We start from the raw sequence: 22,141 nt of genomic DNA on the forward strand, positions 1-22,141 counted from the left end.
TGGAAAAGCCAATTTGCGCACAGTAAGGTCCCACAAACAGGAGTGAGGGAAATGACCAGATAATCTTTTTTGATGATGTTGGTTGCAGGATAAATGTTAGGAATACACCAGGAGAACTCCCCTGTACTTCTTCAGAAGTGCCATGGGATGTTTTATATCTACCTGAAAGGGCAGATGGACTCTTAAAGATGGCACCTACCAACAGTGCAGCACTCCCTCAGCATTGTACTGCAGTATCAGCCTAGATTTTATGCTCGAGTCTCTGGAGTGGGTCTATGAACTTATGACCTTCTGACTCAGAGGCATGAGTGCTACCCACTGGACCAAGGCTGACATATCCCAGCCTGTCACTCACTCCTGGGTATCTCTTATCCTAATCTGTAACTCACTCCTAGCAATCTGTTCTCAGTTTAGTTCAGATTAATATCCTTTTTCAGTCGTGCTACAGAAATACAGGACATTCTGCCAATACTTTGCAGATGTAGTCAGGAACATTATTAGTGCTAAACTCAATCAAAGTAGAAATGCTTCAAAGATGTAATATTTCTCAACATGACATTACATAACACTATCAGCCCCTCAAAGCACAGCAGGTGGATGGAGGAAAATAAACTTTTCCTCAGCTGGAGTCAGCCTGTGACTTGCTCACAGAAAGAGCTCACGTATCAGACTGTTAAAACATCAGAGAGGTCAAACTGTGCTTGTGCCCAGAGCATTATTTCATGTGCGCTGCCTAACATTAACTCATTCAGTGCTGCTGAGCAGCTTTGTGACTGATTCAGATTGGCTATTCACCATCTCTAAACTTTTTACGAGCGTACGTGTATATATACGTGCGGGAGATCGAGAGCCAGCGGCAGTTGGTGAGAGGGGAGCGACCTGTCAAAAGCCCAGCGGGAGATCGAGAGCCAGCGGCAGTTGGTGAGAGGGGAGCGACCTGTCAAAAGCCCAGCGGGAGATCGAGAGCCAGCGGCAGTTGGTGAGAGGGGAGCGACCTATCAAAAGCCCAGCGGGAGATCGAGAACCAGCGGCAGTTGGTGAGAGGGGAGCGACCTGTCAAAAGCCCAGCGGGAGATCGAGAGCCAGCGGCAGTTGGTGAGAGGGGAGCGACCTGTCAAAAGCCCAGCGGGAGATCGAGAGCCAGCGGCAGTTGGTGAGAGGGGAGCGACCTGTCAAAAGCCCAGCGGGAGATCGAGAGCCAGCGGCAGTTGGTGAGAGGGGAGCGACCTATCAAAAGCCCAGCGGGAGATCGAGAGCCAGCGGCAGTTGGTGAGAGGGGAGCGGCCTATAAAAGGCCCAGCGGGAGCTCGAGAGTCAGTGTCGGAGCGGCCTATAAAGGCGTACCGGTGCAGCTACAGCGGGAGAGAAAGCAAAATAGAAGTAGAAAGTAATCAAAAAGTGACGTCACAGCCAATGTGGCAAGTGATTGGCTGGTGATTGGTGAGTAGCTTTTCTTTTCTTTTTATTGTTATTACCAATTTAAGGGTATCTAAGGTTAAGACATGGCAGGAGAGCTCGGCCATGTGATATGCTCCTCCTGTACCATGTGGGAACTCGGGGACACTTCCGGTGTCCCTGGGCGCTACGTGTATGGGAAGTGTATCCGCCTCGAGCTCTTGACGATCCGCGTTGCGGAATTGGAGCTGAGGGTGGATTCACTCTGGAGCATCCACGATGCTGAGAATGACGTGAGTATCACGTGTAGTGAGTTGGTCTTACTGCAGGAGAAGGGTCCACAGCCAGATAGGGAATGGAAGACCAGCAGGAAGAGCAGTGCAAGAAAGATAGTGCAGGGGTCCCCTGTGGTCATCCCCTGCAAAACAGATACACTGCTTTGAGTACTGTTGGGGAGGATGACTCATCAGGGGAGGGCAGCAGCAGCCAAGTTCATGGCACCGTAGGTGGCTCTGCTGCAAAGGAGGGCAGGAAACAGAGTGGGAGCGCGATAGTGATAGGGGATTCGATGGTGAGGGGAATAGATAGGCGTTTCTGCGGACGCAACCTAGACTCCAGGATGGTATGTTGCCTCCCTGGTGCAAGGGTCAAGGATGTCTCGGAGCGGGTGCAGGACATTCTGAAATGGGAGGGAGAACAGCCAGTTGTCGTGGTGCACATTGGTACCAACGACATAGGTAAAAAAAGGGATGAGGTCCTACGAAAAGAATTTAAGGAGCTAGGAGCTAAATTAAAAAGTAGGACCTCAAAAGTAGTAATCTCGGGATTGCTACCAGTGCCACGTGCTCGTCAGAGTAGGAATCGCAGGATAGCGCAGATGAATAGATGGCTTGAGCAGTGGTGCAGCAGGGAGGGATTCAAATTCCTGGGACATTGGGACCGGTTCTGGGGGAGGTGGGACCAGTACAAACCGGACGGTCTGCACCTGGGCAGGTCCGGGACCAATGTCCTAGGGGGAGTGTTTGCTAGTGCTGTTGGGGAGGAGTTAAACTAGTATTGCAGGGGGATGGGAACCTATGCAGGGAGACAGAGGGAGACAAAAATGAGGCAAAAGCAAAAGACAGAAAGGAGATGAGGAAAAGTGGAGGGCAGAGAAACCCAAGGCAAAGAACAAAAAGGGCCACTGTACAGCAAAATTCTAGAAGGACAAAGGGTGTTAAAAAAGCAAGCCTGAAGGCTTTGTGTCTTAATGCAAGGAGTATCCGCAATAAGGTGGATGAATTAACTGTGCAAATAGATGTTAACAAATATGATGTGATTGGGATTACGGAGACGTGGCTCCAGGATGATCAGGGCTGGGAACTCAACATCCAGGGGTATTCAACATTCAGGAAGGATAGAATAAAAGGAAAAGGAGGTGGGGTAGCATTGCTGGTTAAAGAGGAGATTAATGCAATAGTTAGGAAAGACATTAGCTTGGATGATGTGGAATCTATATGGGTAGAGCTGCAGAACACTAAAGGGCAAAAATCGTTAGTGGGAGTTGTGTACAGACCTCCAAACAGTAGTAGTGATGTTGGGGAGGGCATCAAACAGGAAATTAGGAGTGCATGCAATAAAGGTGCAGCAGTTATAATGGGTGACTTTAATATGCACATAGATTGGGCTAGCCAAACTGGAAGCAATACGGTGGAGGAGGATTTCCTGGAGTGCATAAGGGATGGTTTTCTAGACCAATATGTCGAGGAACCAACTAGGGGGGAAGCCATCTTAGACTGGGTGTTGTGTAATGAGAGAGGATTAATTAGCAATCTCATTGTGCGAGGCCCCTTGGGGAAGAGTGACCATAATATGGTGGAATTCTGCATTAGGATGGAGAATGAAACAGTTAATTCAGAGACCATGGTCCAGAACTTAAAGAAGGGTAACTTTGAAGGTATGAGGCATGAATTGGCTAAGATAGATTGGCTAATGATACTTATGGGGTTGACTGTGGATGGGCAATGGCAGACATTTAGAGACCGCATGGATGAATTACAACAATTGTACATTCCTGTCTGGCGTAAAAATAAAAAAGGGAAGGTGGCTCAACCATGGCTATCTAGGGAAATCAGGGATAGTATTAAAGCCAAGGAAATGGCATACAAATTGGCCAGAAATAGCAGCGAACCTGGGGACTGGGAGAAATTTAGAACTCAGCAGAGGAGGACAAAGGGTTTGATTAGGGCAGGGAAAATGGAGTACGAGAAGAAGCTTGCAGGGAACATTAAGGCGGATTGCAAAAGTTTCTATAGGTATGTAAAGAGAAAAAGGTTAGTAAAGACAAACGTAGGTCCCCTGCAGTCAGAATCAGGGGAAGTCATAACGGGGAACAAAGAAATGGCAGACCAATTGAAAAAGTACTTTGGTTCAGTATTCACTAAGGAGGACACAAACAACCTTCCGGATATAAAAGTGGTCAGAGGGTCTATTAAGGAGGAGGAACTGAGGGAAATCTTTATTAGTTGGGAAATTGTGTTAGGGAAATTGATGGGATTGAAGGCCGATAAATCCCCAGGGCCTGATGGACTGCATCCCAGAGTACTTAAGGAGGTGGCCTTGGAAATAGCGGATGCATTGACAGTCATTTTCCAACATTCCATTGACTCTGGATCAGTTCCTATCGAGTGGAGGGTAGCCAATGTAACCCCACTTTTTAAAAAAGGAGGGAGAGAGAAAGCAGGGAATTATAGACCGGTCAGCCTGACCTCAGTAGTGGGTAAAATGATGGAATCAATTATTAAGGATGTCATAGCAGCGCATTTGGAAAATGGTGACATGATAGGTCCAAGTCAGCATGGATTTGTGAAAGGGAGATCATGCTTGACAAATCTTCTGGAATTTTTTGAGGATGTTTCCAATAAAGTGGACAAAGGAGTACCAGTTGATGTGGTATATTTGGACTTTCAGAAGGCTTTCGACAAGGTCCCACACAGGAGATTAATGTGCAAAGTTAAAGCACATGGGATTGGGGGTAGTGTGCTGACGTGGATTGAGAACTGGTTGTCAGACAGGAAGCAAAGAGTAGGAGTAAATGGGTACTTTTCGGAATGGCAGGCAGTGACTAGTGGGGTACCGCAGGGTTCTGTGCTGGGGCCCCAGCTGTTTACATTGTACATTAATGATTTAGATGAGGGGATTAAATGTAGTATCTCCAAATTTGCGGATGACACTAAGTTGGGTGGCAGTGTGAGCTGCGAGGAGGATGCTATGAGGCTACAGAGTGACTTGGATAGGTTAGGTGAGTGGGCAAATGCGTGGCAGATGAAGTATAATGTGGATAAATGTGAGGTTATCCACTTTGGTGGTAAAAACAGAGAGACAGACTATTATCTGAATGGTGACAGATTAGGAAAAGGGAAGGTGCAACGAGACCTGGGTGTCATGGTACATCAGTCATTGAAGGTTGGCATGCAGGTACAGCAGGCGGTTAAGAAAGCAAATGGCATGTTGGCCTTCATAGCGAGGGGATTTGAGTACAGGGGCAGGGAGGTGTTGCTACAGTTGTACAGGGCCTTGGTGAGGCCACACCTGGAGTATTGTGTACAGTTTTGGTCTCCTAACTTGAGGAAGGACATTCTTGCTATTGAGGGAGTGCAGCGAAGATTCACCAGACTGATTCCCGGGATGGTGGGACTGACCTATCAAGAAAGACTGGATCAACTGGGCTTGTATTCACTGGAGTTCAGAAGAGTGAGAGGGGACCTCATAGAAACGTTTAAAATTCTGACGGGTTTGGACAGGTTGGATGCAGGAAGAATGTTCCCAATGTTGGGGAAGTCCAGAACCAGGGGTCACAGTCTAAGGATAAGGGGTAAGCCATTTAGGACCGAGATAAGGAGAAACTTCTTCACCCAGAGAGTGGTGAACCTGTGGAATTCTCTACCACAGAAAGTAGTTGAGGCCAATTCACTAAATATATTCAAAAGGGAGTTAGATGAAGTCCTTACTACTCGGGGGATCAAGGGGTATGGCGTGAAAGCAGGAAGTGGGTACTGAAGTTTCATGTTCAGCCATGAACTCATTGAATGGCGGTGCAGGCTAGAAGGGCTGAATGGCCTGCTCCTGCACCTATTTTCTATGTTTCTATGTTTCTATATTTATATGTATATGTGGTACAATACACATATTTAATTTTGCCTTTTTACCATTTTTCTCTCCTCTGACCCCACTTTCTGATGCATTCTTATGTTTATACACTTTGTCCCTTCCTGTCACACTGGTTTTCATTTCTCTTTGACTTTTTACATTTCTGCTCACCTCATCCATGGTCTTGTTGAATGGCAGGGTAGGCTCGAGGGGCAGTATGCCCGACACCTGATCCTATTTCTTATGTTCATATGAAAGAAAGAAAGCGTTTACATTGATACAGAGCCTTTCATGACCTCAGAATGTCCCAAAGCACCTTACAGTCAATTAAATATTTTGAAGTGCAGTCACTGTTGTAATATAAGGAAATGGAGGAAGAAGAGGGGAGAGCAAGGAGAGATCCTTGGGGACATCCGAGGTGACCAGTGAGGCGGTGGACAAAGACACTTGCTCTTGAGAGGGTTAAAATCAAATTAGTAAGAGTGGAACAAAACAAGGGAAGTCCTGCTGAGCTGGAGTGGAGATCAACTGTGTTGAAAATTACAGAGACAAATTAATTTTTTGTTGTTTATTGTAAAAGAAATCTTTCATCAACTTAAGTACTACCTCCACGCTTTCAGTGAGTTTTGTTTTTTAAGAGCATTTTTAAATTTACTGTGAGGCTAAAGCTCTGCATTGATTCTATGAGTCCTTTTTATTCACGTCTACACTCATTCCTTCATGTGCCTTCCACTGGATAACAGCGTGATATTTCTGCAGGCTTTCAAGTGATTGCAAAATGACTTCAATTGCAGTCACTTTTCATTTGAACAGACGTGCCTCAGAAAAATATCTCATCAAATAGACCAAAGCCATCAAATCGCAGGTTCCCTATTTCATGAAGCATGGAAAATTTCGCACAACTAACTCAATCTTTGGCAATGATGTACTTACTTTCAAAGATAGGCAAACCTTCAGATAAGCAAGCTATCTGAGGCAGAATTGTATATAGGCGCTGATACTACGGGGGAGGAATTCATCTCCTTAACACCTCCTAGAGGCGATAACAGGGCTCTGCCGGCTTTGCGACCGGGCGCGGTGAGAGTACCAACACCCGCGAAATTCCCATCGAGATTTGCAGCGGCGGTAACCTCTAGCACCACGATCTCCTGCGCCCAGAGATCGTGATGTCATCGCGCTGCGTAGCGCCGCAGACCCGAACTTCGGTTCTGCTCCCTGCAGCATCGCCGGGCGACAATACCAACAGCTGCAGGAGACGTTATTAGGGAGGTGTTGTGTATAGGGAAAGAGTCAGACTGAACACTGTGAGCTCAAAGTAAAGTGTGACCGTAGTCTTTATTGCAGGTCTCCAGAGAGCCTCTCCAACCTGTGAAGCCTCCTTAAATACCTGTGCTCCCAAGGGATTATGGGATCCCTTGGGACTCCAGGAGATGAGCCTTCTGGTGGCTTTACAGAGTAAATATAAGTTTACATATATAACAACATTCCCCCCAAAGTCAATAATGTAACTATTTACAATGTGAGTCGATCTGGGGCCCTTCTTGTCCTGGTTGATCGTCTCAGTGTGAAAGCTAGTGTTGAATCATTTGTTGGGCCCTCGCGGAGCTGCTGTGCAGCTGGCCTTGCTGGGCTGCCTGGTGTGTTGGGCCCTGCTAGGCTGCAGTGGATGATGGGTTCTGTTTCGTGGTCAACCATGGTGCCGGACGCCACTGGTGTGTATGTTGGAGGATCAAAAAAGGTAGGGTCCAAGGTGGGTTGCTTAGGATAGTCCGTGAATCTGAGCTTGATTTGGCCCAAGTGTTTCCAATGAATGAGTCCATTTGAAAGTTTGACTCGAAACACCCTGCTCCCCTCTTTGGCCACAACAGTGCCGGGAAGCCACTTGGAACCTTGTCCATAATTTAATACAAATATAGGATCATTGATTTCAATCTTGCGTGACACATTTGCGCTATCATAGTATGCACTTTATTGAAGCCGCCTGCTCTCTACCTGTTCATGTAGATCAGGTTGCACTAACAAGAGCCTTGTCTTAATGCTCTTTTCATGAGCAGTTCAGCAGGTGTGATCGCAGTGAGTGAGTGGGGCCTCGTACGGTAGCTAAGCAGGACTCGGGATAGGCGAGTCTGCAATGAGCCTTCAAGTTACCCTCTTCAAGCCTTGCTTGATGGTTTGCACTGCTCTCTCTGCCTGACCATTGGACGCTGGTTCAAACGGGGCAGATGTGACATGTTTGATCCCGTTACGGGTCATTAATTCTTTGAACTCAGCACTGGTAAAACATGGCCCATTGTCGCTCACCAGGACATCGGGTAGGCCGTGTGTGGCAAACATGGCCCGCAGGCTTTCAGTAGTGGCAGCAGACGTGCTAGCCGACATTATCTCACATTCAATCCACTTGGAGTACGCGTCTACAACCACAAGGAACATTTTACCCAAGAATGGGCCTGCATAGACGACGTGTACCCGAGACCATGGATTGCAGGGCCAAGACCATAAACTCAATGGCGCCTCCCTGTGTACATTGCTTAACTGCGAGCATGTATTACATCTATGAACGCAGGATTCTAAGTCCGCATCGATACCGGGCCACCACATGTGGGATCTGGCTATCACTTTCATTTTTACGAGGCCTGGGTGGATACTGTGGAGGTCATTGATGAAGGTGTCTCTGCCCTTCTTGGGGACCACTACTCGATTGCCCCACAGAAGGCAATCTGCCTGTATAGACATTTCATCTTTGCACCGCTGGAACGGCTTTATCTCTTCCTGCATTTCCACTGGGACACTGGACCAGTTCCCGTGAAGCCCACAGCTTTTGACTAGAGATAATAAGGGGTCCTGGCTTGACCAGGTTTTGATCTGCCGGGCAGTGACGGGTGATTGCTCACTCTCAAATGCTTCCATAACCATGGCTAGATCTGGGGGCTGCGCCATTTCCACCCCCATGGTGGGCAATGGCAGCCTACTGAGAGCATCGGAGCAGTTTTCTCTGCCTGGCCTGTGGCGGATGGCGTAGTTGTATGCGGACAACGTGAATGCCCATCTCTTGATGTGGGCCGATGCGTTGGTATCCCTTTACTCTCGGAAAACAGGGATATAAGTGGCTTATGGTCAGTTTCCAAATTGAGTTTTAGTCCAAACAGGTATTGATGCATTTTCTTTGCCCCATAGACACACGCTAACACTTCTTTCTCAATCATGCTGTAGGCTCTCTCAGCCTTAGACAGACTCCTGGATGCATAAGCAACCGGTTGCAGTTTCCCGAAATCATTAGCTTGTTGCAATACACACCCGACACCATATGACGACGCATCACATGCTAGTACCAAACGCTTACGTGGATCATACAACACAAGCCATTTGTTTGAGCATAACAATTTTCTCACTTTTACAAAGGCATTTTCTTGGCTTTTGCCCCAAACCCATTCATCCCCTTTTTGTAGTAGAACCATTGCATGTCTTAACAGTGTGCTGAAACCCGGTAAGAAGTTACCAAAGTAGTTCAGGTGTCCCAAAACGACCGCAGCTCCGCCACGTTCTGTGGCCTCGGTGCGTTCTCAATTGCCTCCGTCTTCGTGTTGGTGGACCTGATGTCGTCCGCTGCAGTCTTTCTTCCCAGGAACTCCACTTCAGGCTCCAGGAAAACGCACTTTGAGCATTTTAACCTGAGCCCCACGTGGTTGAGTCGACTAAGAGCCTCCTCCAGGTTCTGCAGATGCTCGACTGTGTTCCGACCTGTGACCAAAATGTCGTCCTGGAAGACCACAGTGTGCGGGACCAACTTCAATAAGCTTTCCATGTTTCTCTGGAATATCACCGCCGCCGATCGGATTTCAAACAGGCATCTGTTATATACAAAAAGACCTTTGTGCGTGTTGATGCAGGTGAGGGCCTTCGATAATTCCTCCAGTTCCCGTGTCATGTCGGCTGAAGTCAGATCCAACTTCGTGAATGTCTTTCCTCCCGCCAGCGTTGCAAAGAGGTCGTCAGCCTTTTGTAGTGGGTAATGGTCCTGCAGGGAGAAACGATTGATAGATACTTTGTAATCGCCACAGATTCTGACGGTGCCATCTCCCTTGAGGACTGGGACAATAGGACTGGCATACTCGTTCAACTCGATCGGGGAAATGATGTCCTCTCTTTGCAGCCGGTCTAGCTCGATCTCTACCCTTTCTCTCATCATGTACAGTACTGCTCTTGCCTTGTGATGGATGGGTCGCGCATCCGGAATTAGGTGGATCTGCACTTTTGTTCCTTGGAATTTCCTGATGCCTGGTTCGAACAGCGAAGTAAATTTGTTTAAGACCTGGGCACACGAAGTGTCGTCAGCGGGCGATAGTGCTCGGACGTTGTCCCAGTTCCAGCATATCTTTCCCAGCCAACTCCTGCTGAGCAGCGTGGGACCATCGCCCGGTACCACCCAGAGTGGTAGCTTGTGCTCCGCTCCATCGTACGAGACCTTTACGGTAGCACTGCCGATTACAGGAATCAATTCTTTCGTGTAAGTTCTTAGTTTCGTGCAACCTGGATTTAAGACTGACCTTGAGGCCTTGTTGCACCACAATCTTTCGAAAGTCTTTTTGCCCATGATGGACAGGCTCGCGCCCATGTCCAGCTCCATTGACATCAGGAGTCCATTTGGTTCAACATTCAGCATTATCGGGGGACAATTCATGGTGAATGTGTGCACGCCATGTACCTCTGCCTCCTTGATCTGAGGCTCTGGTTCGTTGTGATCCTCCGTGGATCTGTCCTCCTCTGCAACATGGTGGTTTTCAGGTTTAATAGGCTTTGCAGCTCACCTGCACACTCGTTGGAGATGTCCCATTGTTCCACAGCCCTTGCAAACGTACTCTTTGAATCAGCATGAATGGAAACGCTAATAACCCCCGCAGCGCCAACAAGGTGTTAATGGCCTTGCATTCATCACCCTTGATGGTGGACTCTGAGACATCTGCGGATGTGTAGTTGCAGGTATGTGTGACCTGCCGTGTACATTACGATTCGAAAACAACATCGTTTTGTTCTCAGTACTTGTAGTAGCACTTGTGTGCTGAGAGATTTGCTTCGTATTGTCACTGGTGGCAATGGACGCCTGGGCTATCGCTATGGCCTTACTCAAGGTTGGGGTCTCTACAGTCAAAAGTTTGCGAAGTATGGTTTCGTGGTCAATGCCAAGTATGAAAAAGTCTCTGAGCACGTGCTCCAAATGTCCTTCAAATTCGCAATGTCCTGCAAGGCGTCTTAGCTCAGCGACATAACTCGCCACTTTCTGGCCTTCAGACGATTTATAGGTGTAGAGCCGGTACCTTGCCATCAGAACGCTTTCCTTCGGGTTCAAATGCTCTCGGACCAGTGTGCACAAATCGTCGTACGATTTCTCCGTGGGTTTCGCTGGAGTGAGCAGATTCTTCATGAGGCCATACGTTGGCGCCCCACAAACGGTGAGGAGGTTCGCCCTTCATTTGGCAGCGCTCTCTTTCCCATCTAGCTCGTTGGCCACGAAGTATTGGTCGAGTCGCTCCACAAAAGTTTCCAAATCATCTCCCTCAAGAATTTCTCCCGGATGCCCACTGTTCTCTGCATCTTTGGGTTCGCTATCTGTATCCCATCCTTGTCGCCATTTGTTGTGTATGGAGAAAGAGTCAGACTGAACACTGTGAGCTCAAAGTAAAGTGTGACCTTAGTCTTTTATTGCAGGTCTCCAGAGTGCCTCTCCAACCTGTGAAGCCTTCTTAAATACCTGTGCTCCCAAGGGATTATGGGATCCCTTGGGACTCCAGGAGCTGAGCCCTCTGGTGGCTGTACAGACTAAATACAAGTATATAATAACAGGAGGCCAGCACCTTGGGAAGCGGTATTTAAAGGTAAGGCTGCTCGTGTTTTTTTAATCTTTTGGTTGTGTTTTGGACATCTTGATAAGTGTTGATTGATCAGCCTTGCACTCTGTTAGAATGGTTGGGGCTGATCGTCACAGATCCCGGCTGCTGTCGGTGACGAAGGACATCATTGAAATGCAGAGCCTTTCAGGGAGGGAAGAAGCCACTGTTCGACATTGGGCAACGCTGCACAGCTACCGCCCCTCTTGCCGGCTTTAGCGCTCCAAGGGAAGTGGTGGCACTTGATTTAGCGATCTACTTCCTTCCTGCAGCGCTAAACAGGAAGTTTGCATCGGAGTCCCTCGCGTAGCGCCTGCCAATAGTTGGGCACTACCGCAAAAGTTATTGCCTCCAACAGAGAGTTATGCAATTTCTCCCCCAACAATTTTAAATTGCACACTTTTTACTTGCGTTGTAACCATAATTGCCAAAAGATAACTAAATTGCAAGGTATGAGCATAGTTTCTTTATTTAAGGAATTAGCACCATAAACAAAAGTAAAGCCCCGTTAGCACCTCCGGGGGTGGGGGGGGGAGGAGACCAGGTGAGGGGGTCATTATCGCCTCCCGGGAAATTGCCCGGGAGTCTGCGGAAGCGCTGATATAGCAGCGCCGCGCCGTGTTGTTAGCGATGTGCCATCATCGGTGTATGCAGCGACCCCATGCCGACCCCTTAACACCCCGTGAGGGAAATTACCCTGCGGTCTGCGAGACTGGCACGAGAAGCTATCAATGCCAGCTTCGTGGGTCCACTCTCAGGGTGCTAGTTAAAGGGGAGGGTACCAGCACCCTGGGCTGCCATCTCTTTTTGATTGCCAACTCTCGGGTCGATTCTACAATGGCGGCCCTAGCATGGGGTGCCAGGCTATGGGCTCGGTCCATCACTGCCCTGGTTGCCTAGTGGAGGCCATCTGCAGAGTGCACAGCGGCCCTACCCTTTAAGCGTGTTAGCGCCACCGCACTGGTAACCGCCCCCAAAGGAAGTGGAGCCTGTGAGATTGAACTCCACTTCCTTTGAGGGGCAGTAAGCCAAATTCAGCAACAGGGCGGGACTTCTGCACCAGGCACAGAAAATCCCAGCCCCAGATGCTTACTGCCCCCCAATCGGGATGCAGGGCAAATTCGCCCCAAGTTTCTTTCAGGCACCTTTAACAAGACAAATGATGGCCTGTAATTTGCAGGCAACGCCGATGTGACAGCGATTGCTGTTGATTTAGAAGAAAGCTGCTTCTGTGGCGAGAACAGTGGGCTGAATATTGCAGTCGGAGGCTTCCTTCGTAGGAATACCTCTGACCTGAAAAAAATCGACAAAACTACCTGTTGGAGGAACGTAGGATTCTGGTCTGAGGTCTTCATTCGTTGCGCAATAGATAGAAAGCAATACAGTCGAATTTCAAGATTGCTCTGCCTCTGCTAATTAAAGATTAATAAGAGAAGACTGCAAAAAGCACTCCAATTTGAGGGTGAGGCTCAGAGCAGTTTTCCTTTAGTGTAATTCATAATCAATGAACTGGCAGCTTATTGCTGCAAGAGCACTAATATAAACACGTTACTGGTTCAAATAATGCCACATGCATAGCTACTGCAGGCATATTCGCAATCTAACCACTAAGAGCACGTACACAATCATCTTATTTAGAGCAGAGTGAGCTGGTAACAAAGTGAGCTGAAAACAGAGTGAGGACTTATAAAAATGGGAATTTGATGAGAGTGGAAATTAGGTGGAGAAGTGGAAGAAAATGCTAAATAAATTAACTGAAGGTCAAAAACTAAGTGTTCAATTATTTACTCTTCCTTTAACACTTAATTATATGGTAGATTAAGAGGTTACAAATTGTAAAAAATAGAAATTAATAATGGAACAATTAGACCGTGGGCCAAAGCCTGTTTTGTGCCTAGATTTTTAGTTCAGTAGTCTCCGTGTGGGAAGTACCTTGAACCATGTTAAATATATTAAACATATGTATCTGGAGTAAAAATCGAATGTTCCCAGGTCTGAAAATTGAGTGTTACTGAGAAATGACCAAAAACAAAGGTAAATATAAAAATAATTGCTATGGACTTTCTTTTTCCTAGCAGTGGTGACATATCAGTGCTACTACTAAATTTTAAACATGAATAGTGTAAGAATTGGTAAAAAGAAATATCACTGTGGTCTGGAAGCATCATATGGTACAGTTATACATAAATCTAAGTTTTGTTTTCATATCCGTTGTCTCGAAATAAATCTACCATAGCAACCATTTATTTCATACACACTTACTGACATTTCAAACAGACACCCGCACTCATTTATCAACCATATAATTATAATAATTATTATAATAAAAGTAATAGTATTGATTTTTTTTTAAAGATATAAGTACTGAAAAAGCAAAATAGATCAGAAAAAAAGTTAGAGGCTGAAAAGAAATGCATATCTATGAATCATCATCAGAATCAAGGATATCTGTTTCCTCAGCCTTGGAAGTCTCCGGCAAAGATGCAACATTCTCACAACCTACACACGAGCAGATGTCAGTGCAAGGTAACTTGTTGAGAAGACAAGAGCACCTTCCTTGTGCACTGGATCTTTTTGCATGAACAATGTGCAAGCTCCATTACACTTGCTGATGCTGGAGGAAGTGTCATCCAGTCTGTGACAAGTGCATCATCTTCAAGTTTCCACCCATGGCCCTTTGGGATTTCCGGCATGTTCTCAAGACATCGCTTGTGAATTGCAGACTGGCAATTGGCACGCTGTATATTCTTGTACAGTGAATCTTTATATGGTGACAAGCACTTCTGCATAACTTCCGATCTTGATCATTTGGCATCTGGCTTGATTCACATCTCTGCATCCACTCTGCCCGTAGAGTTCACAAGTGTATGCCTCTAGTTCCTCACAAATGGATTGTGAAACAGCAAACCAGGTCCTTAACTTATCAAATGTCGAATAGTGCTATTTGCTGGCGATCAGGACTTTCGCTGATTTCACCTTCCCCATTCCAGAATCACATCCTGAAAATCAGTGAAACCCTATGAGAGCAGCACATACATCTTTCCCAAATTGATCAAAGATGCGATGAACATTTATTGTACGTATGTTGTTTTCTCTTCCTGTGCGAAAGTAGAGCTTGGCATCAATGTCCTTGCAGAACACCAAGCACAGTAATAAGATATTAGTGTCAGGTCTGTTTATGATGACACACTCACTGGAACTGGCAGAAAATGCGCTGTGAAGCAGTAGTCATGTGTTGGCTTCTTCCTGGTCGGAGAACGGTGCTGGGATTGGTACCACCTCCAGATCTGTTTTGCTGTCATTCTGACGTATGGCATGACACTCATTTCCGTGTCCAATAAAAAGTGTTACACCATCAATAATCTCCTTTGCAGACTTGAACCATCTTTCATAGAGAAATTGGAGAAGATTTTTCTTGTTGTCACTGCAAGACAGAAATTTTGTCCACTGCTTTGGAATTTTCTGGTCAGGAGAGAAAATTTTGGTAATTTCCTCCAACTGATCTCCCGTCCCGTTTAACCACTTTATATGCTTGTATCTGTCTGGTACAACGTGGATCACTCTGGACTTATCCATCTTTGCTTGTCTCACAAGAACTTTCAGTAATTGTTCAGCAAACTGTCCAAATGTTGCTTGTGGTTTCATGACTTGAATCAATGCCATAGCATCCCACACCCATGTTGAACCACTTACCACTTGGGATATCATCAGTGGTAGGGGGTGAGTTGACTGACCCCTCAAGAAAGTGCAAGAGCTTGGCTTTGTTTATCTTGATGAAGGATCCATCATGATTAGCTAAAGGCAAGGGCAATGGTCCTAACATATGAACCAGCATCTCGTCGATGACAACCTTTCTTACTGTTCCAATGATAGCCAATCAAATGTGGGATTGTTGCAAGTCTCTGGTGCAATAACCAGCTCCAGATCTAAACTTTCAATGGCATTCTCTGCAATTTTAGCTTCTCTCGTTCCAGTAAATTTCCACTGATGAACTTTCGTGAAAATTTTATCCAGCTAGAGTCTGGAAAATAAGTTATGTTGCCTTTTGGCTCGCGCAACTACATGCATGCAGCACGCCATTAGAACATAAGAACATAAGAAATAGGAGCAAGAGTAAGCCACCTGGCCCCTCGAGACTGCTCCGCCATTTAATAAGATCATGGCTGATCTGATCATGGACTCAGCTCCACTTCCCTGTCCGCATCCCGTAACCCTTTATTCCCTTGTCGCTCAAAAATCTGTCTATCTCCACCTTAAAAATATTCAATGACCCAGCCTCCGCAGCTCTCTGGGGCAGAGAATTCCATAGATTTACAACCCTCAGAGAAGAAATTCCTCACCTCCGTTTTAAATGGGCGGCCCTTTATTCTGAGACACGGGGCTAGGACCTCCACTTTTGCGCTTATCGCCCCAAAATAGGCGATATTTCCAGCATGGGCGGTAAAAAAGGGTTTTCAGATCACCGGCTTCTTGCCCATTCTCAAACCACCTTGGCTCCACTTTTGAAAATGGGCGTTACCGCGAGCGATATAAAATGGGCGGTAGCGTTAAATTTTTTTGACCTTCTGCCGTAAAGTGTGGCCGTCCTTAGCAACAGCATGGCAAGGCTCGATTCCCGCGATTCTGGAGGTCAAGGGTTTCCATGACTTGCGCAGAAGAGGAGACAGAGAGAGGGAGCTCAGAGGGAGTGAAGGCATATCTGGGTGTGGTGTGGCTGCTTTGGGAGGAAGGAGAGAGATTTTAGAGCTTCACAGAAAGTAGGCAAAGAAAAAGTAGGTGATACCAGCCACATATTTGACTGAATTTGGCCTATAATGGAGAGAGAGGAGGAGGCATCACAGCACGTTGTGTAGACTGAGGCTGGAGAGAGCAGTCAGCTGGGAGAGGAACACATTGGAGGGCGCAAAAGAGCCAGGAGGTTCTCCGACAAGGCAAATGCCTCCCTCTTGCAGGAGGTCGAGTTACGCTGGGGTGATTTGATACAAGAAGCCCACCCCAAAGGCATACCAGAGGATATGGACCGAGATAGCAGAGGTGATCTCGTCGGCGACCAACGAGGTGCCTGAGGGCAACCAATGCCGCAAACGATGGAATGACCTTGTGGGATTCGCAAGAGTAAGTATTACATTGATTTACATGTACTTATGGATTTATAGAATTTGATTTGTAACAGTCATGAGTGACTATCAACAGATGTGAGGTCTTTCACTTTTACCGAGAATGTTTTACTCAAAGCCTGCGGTCACACTGCACGTCTTTAGATAAAGAATGATAATTATCATAATAATCATGATTACATCTGTCGGTTTTGTGTTGTATCAGTCTCTGTGACAGTACCTAGCAATGATATCATGCCATGTCGTCCTGCCACATTTTACAGAAGAAGCTATCGACGATATGGAGGAACCTGTGCTCACACTCGTGGGAAGCAACCCCGAACAGCTACGGACGCATCTGCAGACCCTGAAGTGATGCCACGTGAGTAAAGCTTACACCATTGCGTAATGTAAAGTCTATAGATGCCACACCCACTCATACCCGAACAATCATACATTATAAATGATTTCTAAAATTGTCCTAGAAATAATGCTGGCCTAATGAAAATCATTGCAATGCAGAATGTGTAGATGGTCATGAAATGTGATGTCTGTGATGATTTTGATAACAGTGGTGCTTTTGTCGTGCATATGCTGTGTGCAGCACCCTCTTCTCCTCTAACAACCTCATTTGTGTTTTGCAGCTCAGCCAGCAGCGTGGCCCCAGGCAGACTATAGAGGCCAGAAGCGCGGGGCAGGAGTCGACGGACGATCCTACTACATCTGGTGCTGAGGAGCTCCGATTCTCGCCCGCCAATCCGCTGGGTCTGTTCTCCACGGATGAGAGCACGGACTTCGAGGAACCTGCATCGCCATGCTCCAGAAGCCATTCCACCCCAAGGCCATCTAGTGGTCCTCCGGTCATTCCCGCCTCCACTCTGGAGGTACCAGCCCCAAGCACCTCGCCACAGGGCACCCCATTTGTCCCCAGGGTGGCGTCGACCCCGCGGTGGACGCGGCAGGTCTGTTCCACAAGCATGACATGAGAGCAGAGAGATGGTACAATTGTCCAGGAAGACTGTAGACATTGGTGACCAGCTCATCGAAGCATTCGGGGGCATATCCCGACAGCTGGCCACCATGAGCGAGTACATTCCGCGGATGGCGAAGGCCCTGGATGTGATAGCCAGGAACACTGCTGCCACAGCCCTCCCAATGGTCCCCGAGCGCGGCACTCCATCCCTAGGTTCCACACCACCTCATTCTGCGAACAACAGATGCGAGCAAGGACCAAGATCCTGCTTCTGCATCAGAGAATGTTGCCCCCTCGGCACTCCCCGCTCCCGTACCCATGCAACGAGCGCATCTGCCTTCATCCCCCCCGCAATGAGGCACCGCCTGAGGAGCTCCTCGGCCAGGCGCCGTGGAGTGAGGAGGGGAAGGGGTAGAGGTGGGGAGAAGAAGGGGAGGGGGGAAGGAAAGTGAGGTGCATGTGCGCAGGTGATGGCTGTGTTATATCTCCATCTGGGTGTATGCAATTTGTTGCAATGTATGGGGGCTGGGGACCACACTCCTGCTTTGCCTTTGTATTCTGTGTTGCTGGACATGTTGAACATCTGATTTATGTCAATGGTGGAAAAAGTAGGGTGGGGGCGGGGGTTGGGTGTTATTGGCTATGATACTTATGATTTCAGACCAATGTTGGTATTAAATTTTTGTTATTGAACATAACCTTGTTGTGCATTGTCTCAGATAACTGGACTGTTACACACTGGTGATTCCTTACCATGAAAGGGTTAAATACAACTTAACGTCAATCAAAGTAAACTTTAACTGGCATCAAGGTTTTTAGTTTTGACCCCTCCTGCAGCCCCTTTATATTCATACATATTGTCCCTTCCCATCACCTTGTGGTTTACACTTACTCCAGTGCTACTCTGCTCTGTTGCCTCCTGCCTTTTGCATTCTTTCTTGGGGTCCTGTTCATCCGAGCTCTCACCCACTCTAACTAGCTCAGAGCCCTCTCCTGGGTTCCGAATACTCCTCGCATTGAGACACCGAGCTTTCAGGCTTGCCTTTTTATTACACTTTGACCCTTTAGAATTTTGCTGTACATTGGCCCTTTTTGTTTTTTGTCTTGGGTTTCTCTGCCCTCCACTTTTACTCATCTCCTTTCTGTCTTTTGCTTCTGTCTCCATTTTGTTTCTCTCGGTCTCCCTGCATTGGTTCCCTTCCCCCTGCCATATTAGTTTAACTCCTCCCCAACAGCACTAGCAAACACTCCCCCGAGGACATTGGTTCCGGCCCTGCCCAGGTGCAGACCGTCCAGTTTGTACTGGTCCCACCTCCCCCAGAACCGGTTCCAATGCCCCAAGAATTTGAATCCCTCCCTGCTGCACCACTGCTCAAGCCACGTATTCATCTGCGCTATCCTGCGATTCCTACTCTGACTAGCACGTGGCACTGGTAGCAATCCCGAGATTACTACTTTTGAGGTCCTACATTTTAATTGAGCTTCTTGCTCCTTAAATTCGTCTCGTAGGACCTCATCCCTTTTTTTACCTTTGTCGTTGGTACCAATGTGCACCACGACAACTGGCTGTTCTCCCTCCCTTTTCAGAATGTCCTGCACCCGCTCCGAGACATCCTTGACCCTTGCACCAGGAAGGCAACATACCATCCTGGAGTCTCGGTTGCGGCCGCAGAAACGCCTATCAATTCCCCTTACAATTGAATCCGCTATCACTATCGCTCTCCCACTCTTTTTCCTGCCCGCCTGTGCAACAGAGCCAGCCACGGTGCCATGAACTTGGCTGCTGCTGCCCTCCCCTGATGAATCATCCCCCTCAACAGTACTCAAAGCGGTGAATCTGTTTTGCAGGGGGATGACCGCAGGGGACCCCTGCACTACCTTCCTTGCACTGCTCTTCCTGCTGGTCTTTTCCATTCCCTAGCTGGCTGTGGACCCTTCACCTGCGGTAAGACCAACTCGCTACACGTGCTACTCACGTCATTCTCAGCATCATGGATGCTCCAGAGTGAATCCACCCTCAGCTCCAAATTCGCAACGCGGTCCGTCAGGAGCTGGAGGTGGATACACTTCCCGCACACGTAGTCGTCAGGGACACCGGAAGTGTCTCTGAGTTCCCACATGGTACAGGAGGAGCATATCACGTGACCGAGCTCTCCTGCCATGACTTAACCCTTAGATTAACTTAAATTGGCGATAACAATGTTAACAGGTTACTTACTGACATAAAAAAGAAAATCTACTCACCAATCACCAGCCAATCACTTACCCCTTTGGCTGTGCCGTCACCTTTTGATTTCTTCCTACTTCTTTTTGCTTTTTCTCCTGGCTGGAGCTGCACAAGCTGGGCCTTTTGTAGGCCTCACCACGCACCCCGGACTCGCGCTGCTCGGACTGCCGCTCCTCCTCCGACGTTGGGCCTTTTACAGGCCTCACCACGCACCCCGGACTCGCGCTGCTCGAACTCCTATCTTTTGTTGTGTCATGGATCAAAGCTAATGAGCACCAATCATAGACTAACGGTACAACATTTTTGCCTCCCATTTTTCAATTTCTGTATCACCAACATCATACCATATGTCATTTCCTGGTATTTGGCAGTAAAGTTTAATGCAATAAATAAACTTGAATGCCACTCAGTTTTGCTAATAAAATCAAGGGGTATGAATTTCCTCCTCCAGAAATTGTAGTCAAATCAATTTTTTTGCTGAAATAATCGCGAGCATCGATTTTAGAATCAGTGGCATCCAGAAGTATCTTAATTTACGAGCATACTTCAAACATGAAACATCAAGGCTATGTTAAATGATATCAGTTAAGTTAAAACTAAAATGATGCTTAAATTAATCGAATGTATAATTTTCCTGTTCCCAATTATAGCTCAATTCTCTTGTTTTTTTTGTCTAGAATTGTCTTTAGCAGAGAAGCAGTAAAGCAATTACTTACAAGTGGATGCAGTTGTTACAGTAATGATGCACCCGATGATATGGTTCTGGGAATGTGCTTCAACAGCCTTGGTATCCCAGTAACACACAGTCCTCTTTTCCACCAGGTAATCCTCCCTTTGGAATGGTCTCTTGTCAGTACAAAAACAATCTATTGCAAACTGGAAATAACCAACTCACTATTTAATTACTTGCAAATAAAATGGAAGTTCTTTACATGTATATAAAATAGGGGAAAATACTGCAAATGCTGGAGGCCTGTCAGCATCTGAAATGAAAAAAGTTAGGTTAACGGTTCAGGTGACAAATGATCTCAATTTGAAATGTTAACTCCTGATTTTCAGATGTTGACAGACCTTATGTGTATTTCCAGCAATTTATTTTTATTTCACTTTTTTGTGTATGTTCAGTGCTTTTAATTAGGTTCTGGAAATTGAAAATTATATTACTGCACTGCATGCATTGTTTTGCAAATGAATTCATGTGTTTTTATTTTTTTGCCAAATATAGTGGAGCCTTAAGTATTGTAAGATAGTAATGTTTTATTTGGCCAACCCTTTTAAACCACTCATCAGTTTCCTTTCCATGATTTTGGAACCGTGACCCCCATTCCTAATAGGAATTCAGTCAGTTCTTTTTTTTCAAAATCTGCCATGGCTTTCTGTTCCAGCACCCACTGGTATATTTGTTCCACAATTCTATCACTCTTTACTAAAAAAATGTAGCCTAATTGTCCTATTTTTTTCACATGTTTAACTTTAAACTATATCCACTAGCCCTCAAATCCTGTGGCCAGCAAAAGAACCTTCCAAAATCCAACTCTTAATACCTGTGAAAATCTTAAAGATGTTGAAATCTCCCTTCATGCTCCTCTTCCCAGAGAGTAAATTCAGAGTCGGCAACCAGCTCATTCTGATCCCATGCTGACTCTCTTGCATCAGACACACTCCTTCTCGATAATTCCTTATGCTATCCATCATCACAATCTCGAATATTTTCCCACAGTTGAGATGAAGCTTAAGGTTGCATTCCCTTTTTTCTAAAGATGGAGGTTACATTTGCTGCTTTCTAATCCATTCGGATGTTACTCAATTCTGATAAATTTCGAAAGATATCGATGAAGGTATCTGCACTCACCTCAGCTAATTCCAATAGTTCCTTCGGATGGAAATTTTCAGAGCCTTCTTTAGCTTCAGCCTCTGAAACTTTCTAACTACAATGCTTTCCAGTATGCTCTCACCCATTTATACCTCTCTCAGCTCAGGCATCCCTCCTTTTCAACAATAAAAGCAATCAAAATACTGATTTCAAATCCCACAATATTTCTGCCCTCAGACATTACCTCCCCGCTGCCACTGGTAAACAGTTCAACATCCCTCTTTTACCCTTCTCTTGCTCAAGATATACTGAAAGAATCCTTTGCTATTATCAGTTATATTTTCTACTATGTTCCTCTCATGTTTGCTCGTTGCATCTCATCAGTTTCTTGATCTCCCTCTAACTGATTTTGTAATTCTCCCTATCTTATTCCTTCTCTGTACGTTTCAGAATTTTACACCTCTTTTCTTTCTCCCCAATGACTTTTCCTCCATGTTAGTTTTATTCTTTGGCCCTCAAGCATGTTTCTGTAATAAACTGTTTCTGCAATGTTAAAAATATCTCCTTAGAGCACTCTCATTTTCCCTCCACACCATTCCTTTTAAATAGTCCTTTCCCCATTTTATT

General features: G+C 46.4%; 1 protein-coding gene across 4 annotated transcripts in view; it reads left to right on the forward strand.

Annotated features, from left to right (window-relative positions):
- Positions 1-22,141, forward strand: part of LOC139275195 (beta-1,3-glucosyltransferase-like) — a 467,305-nt gene that overhangs the window by 432,458 nt on the left and 12,706 nt on the right. For all 4 annotated transcript variants that reach the window (XM_070892319.1, XM_070892320.1, XM_070892321.1 and 1 more), the window contains one exon: positions 20,379-20,523. In XM_070892319.1, coding sequence (XP_070748420.1) covers positions 20,379-20,523 — 145 coding nt within the window. The remainder of the gene's footprint in view (positions 1-20,378; positions 20,524-22,141) is intronic.

This window comes from Pristiophorus japonicus, chromosome 10 (genome assembly GCF_044704955.1).
Source record: "Pristiophorus japonicus isolate sPriJap1 chromosome 10, sPriJap1.hap1, whole genome shotgun sequence".
In the NCBI taxonomy this organism is placed as follows: domain Eukaryota; kingdom Metazoa; phylum Chordata; class Chondrichthyes; family Pristiophoridae; genus Pristiophorus; species Pristiophorus japonicus.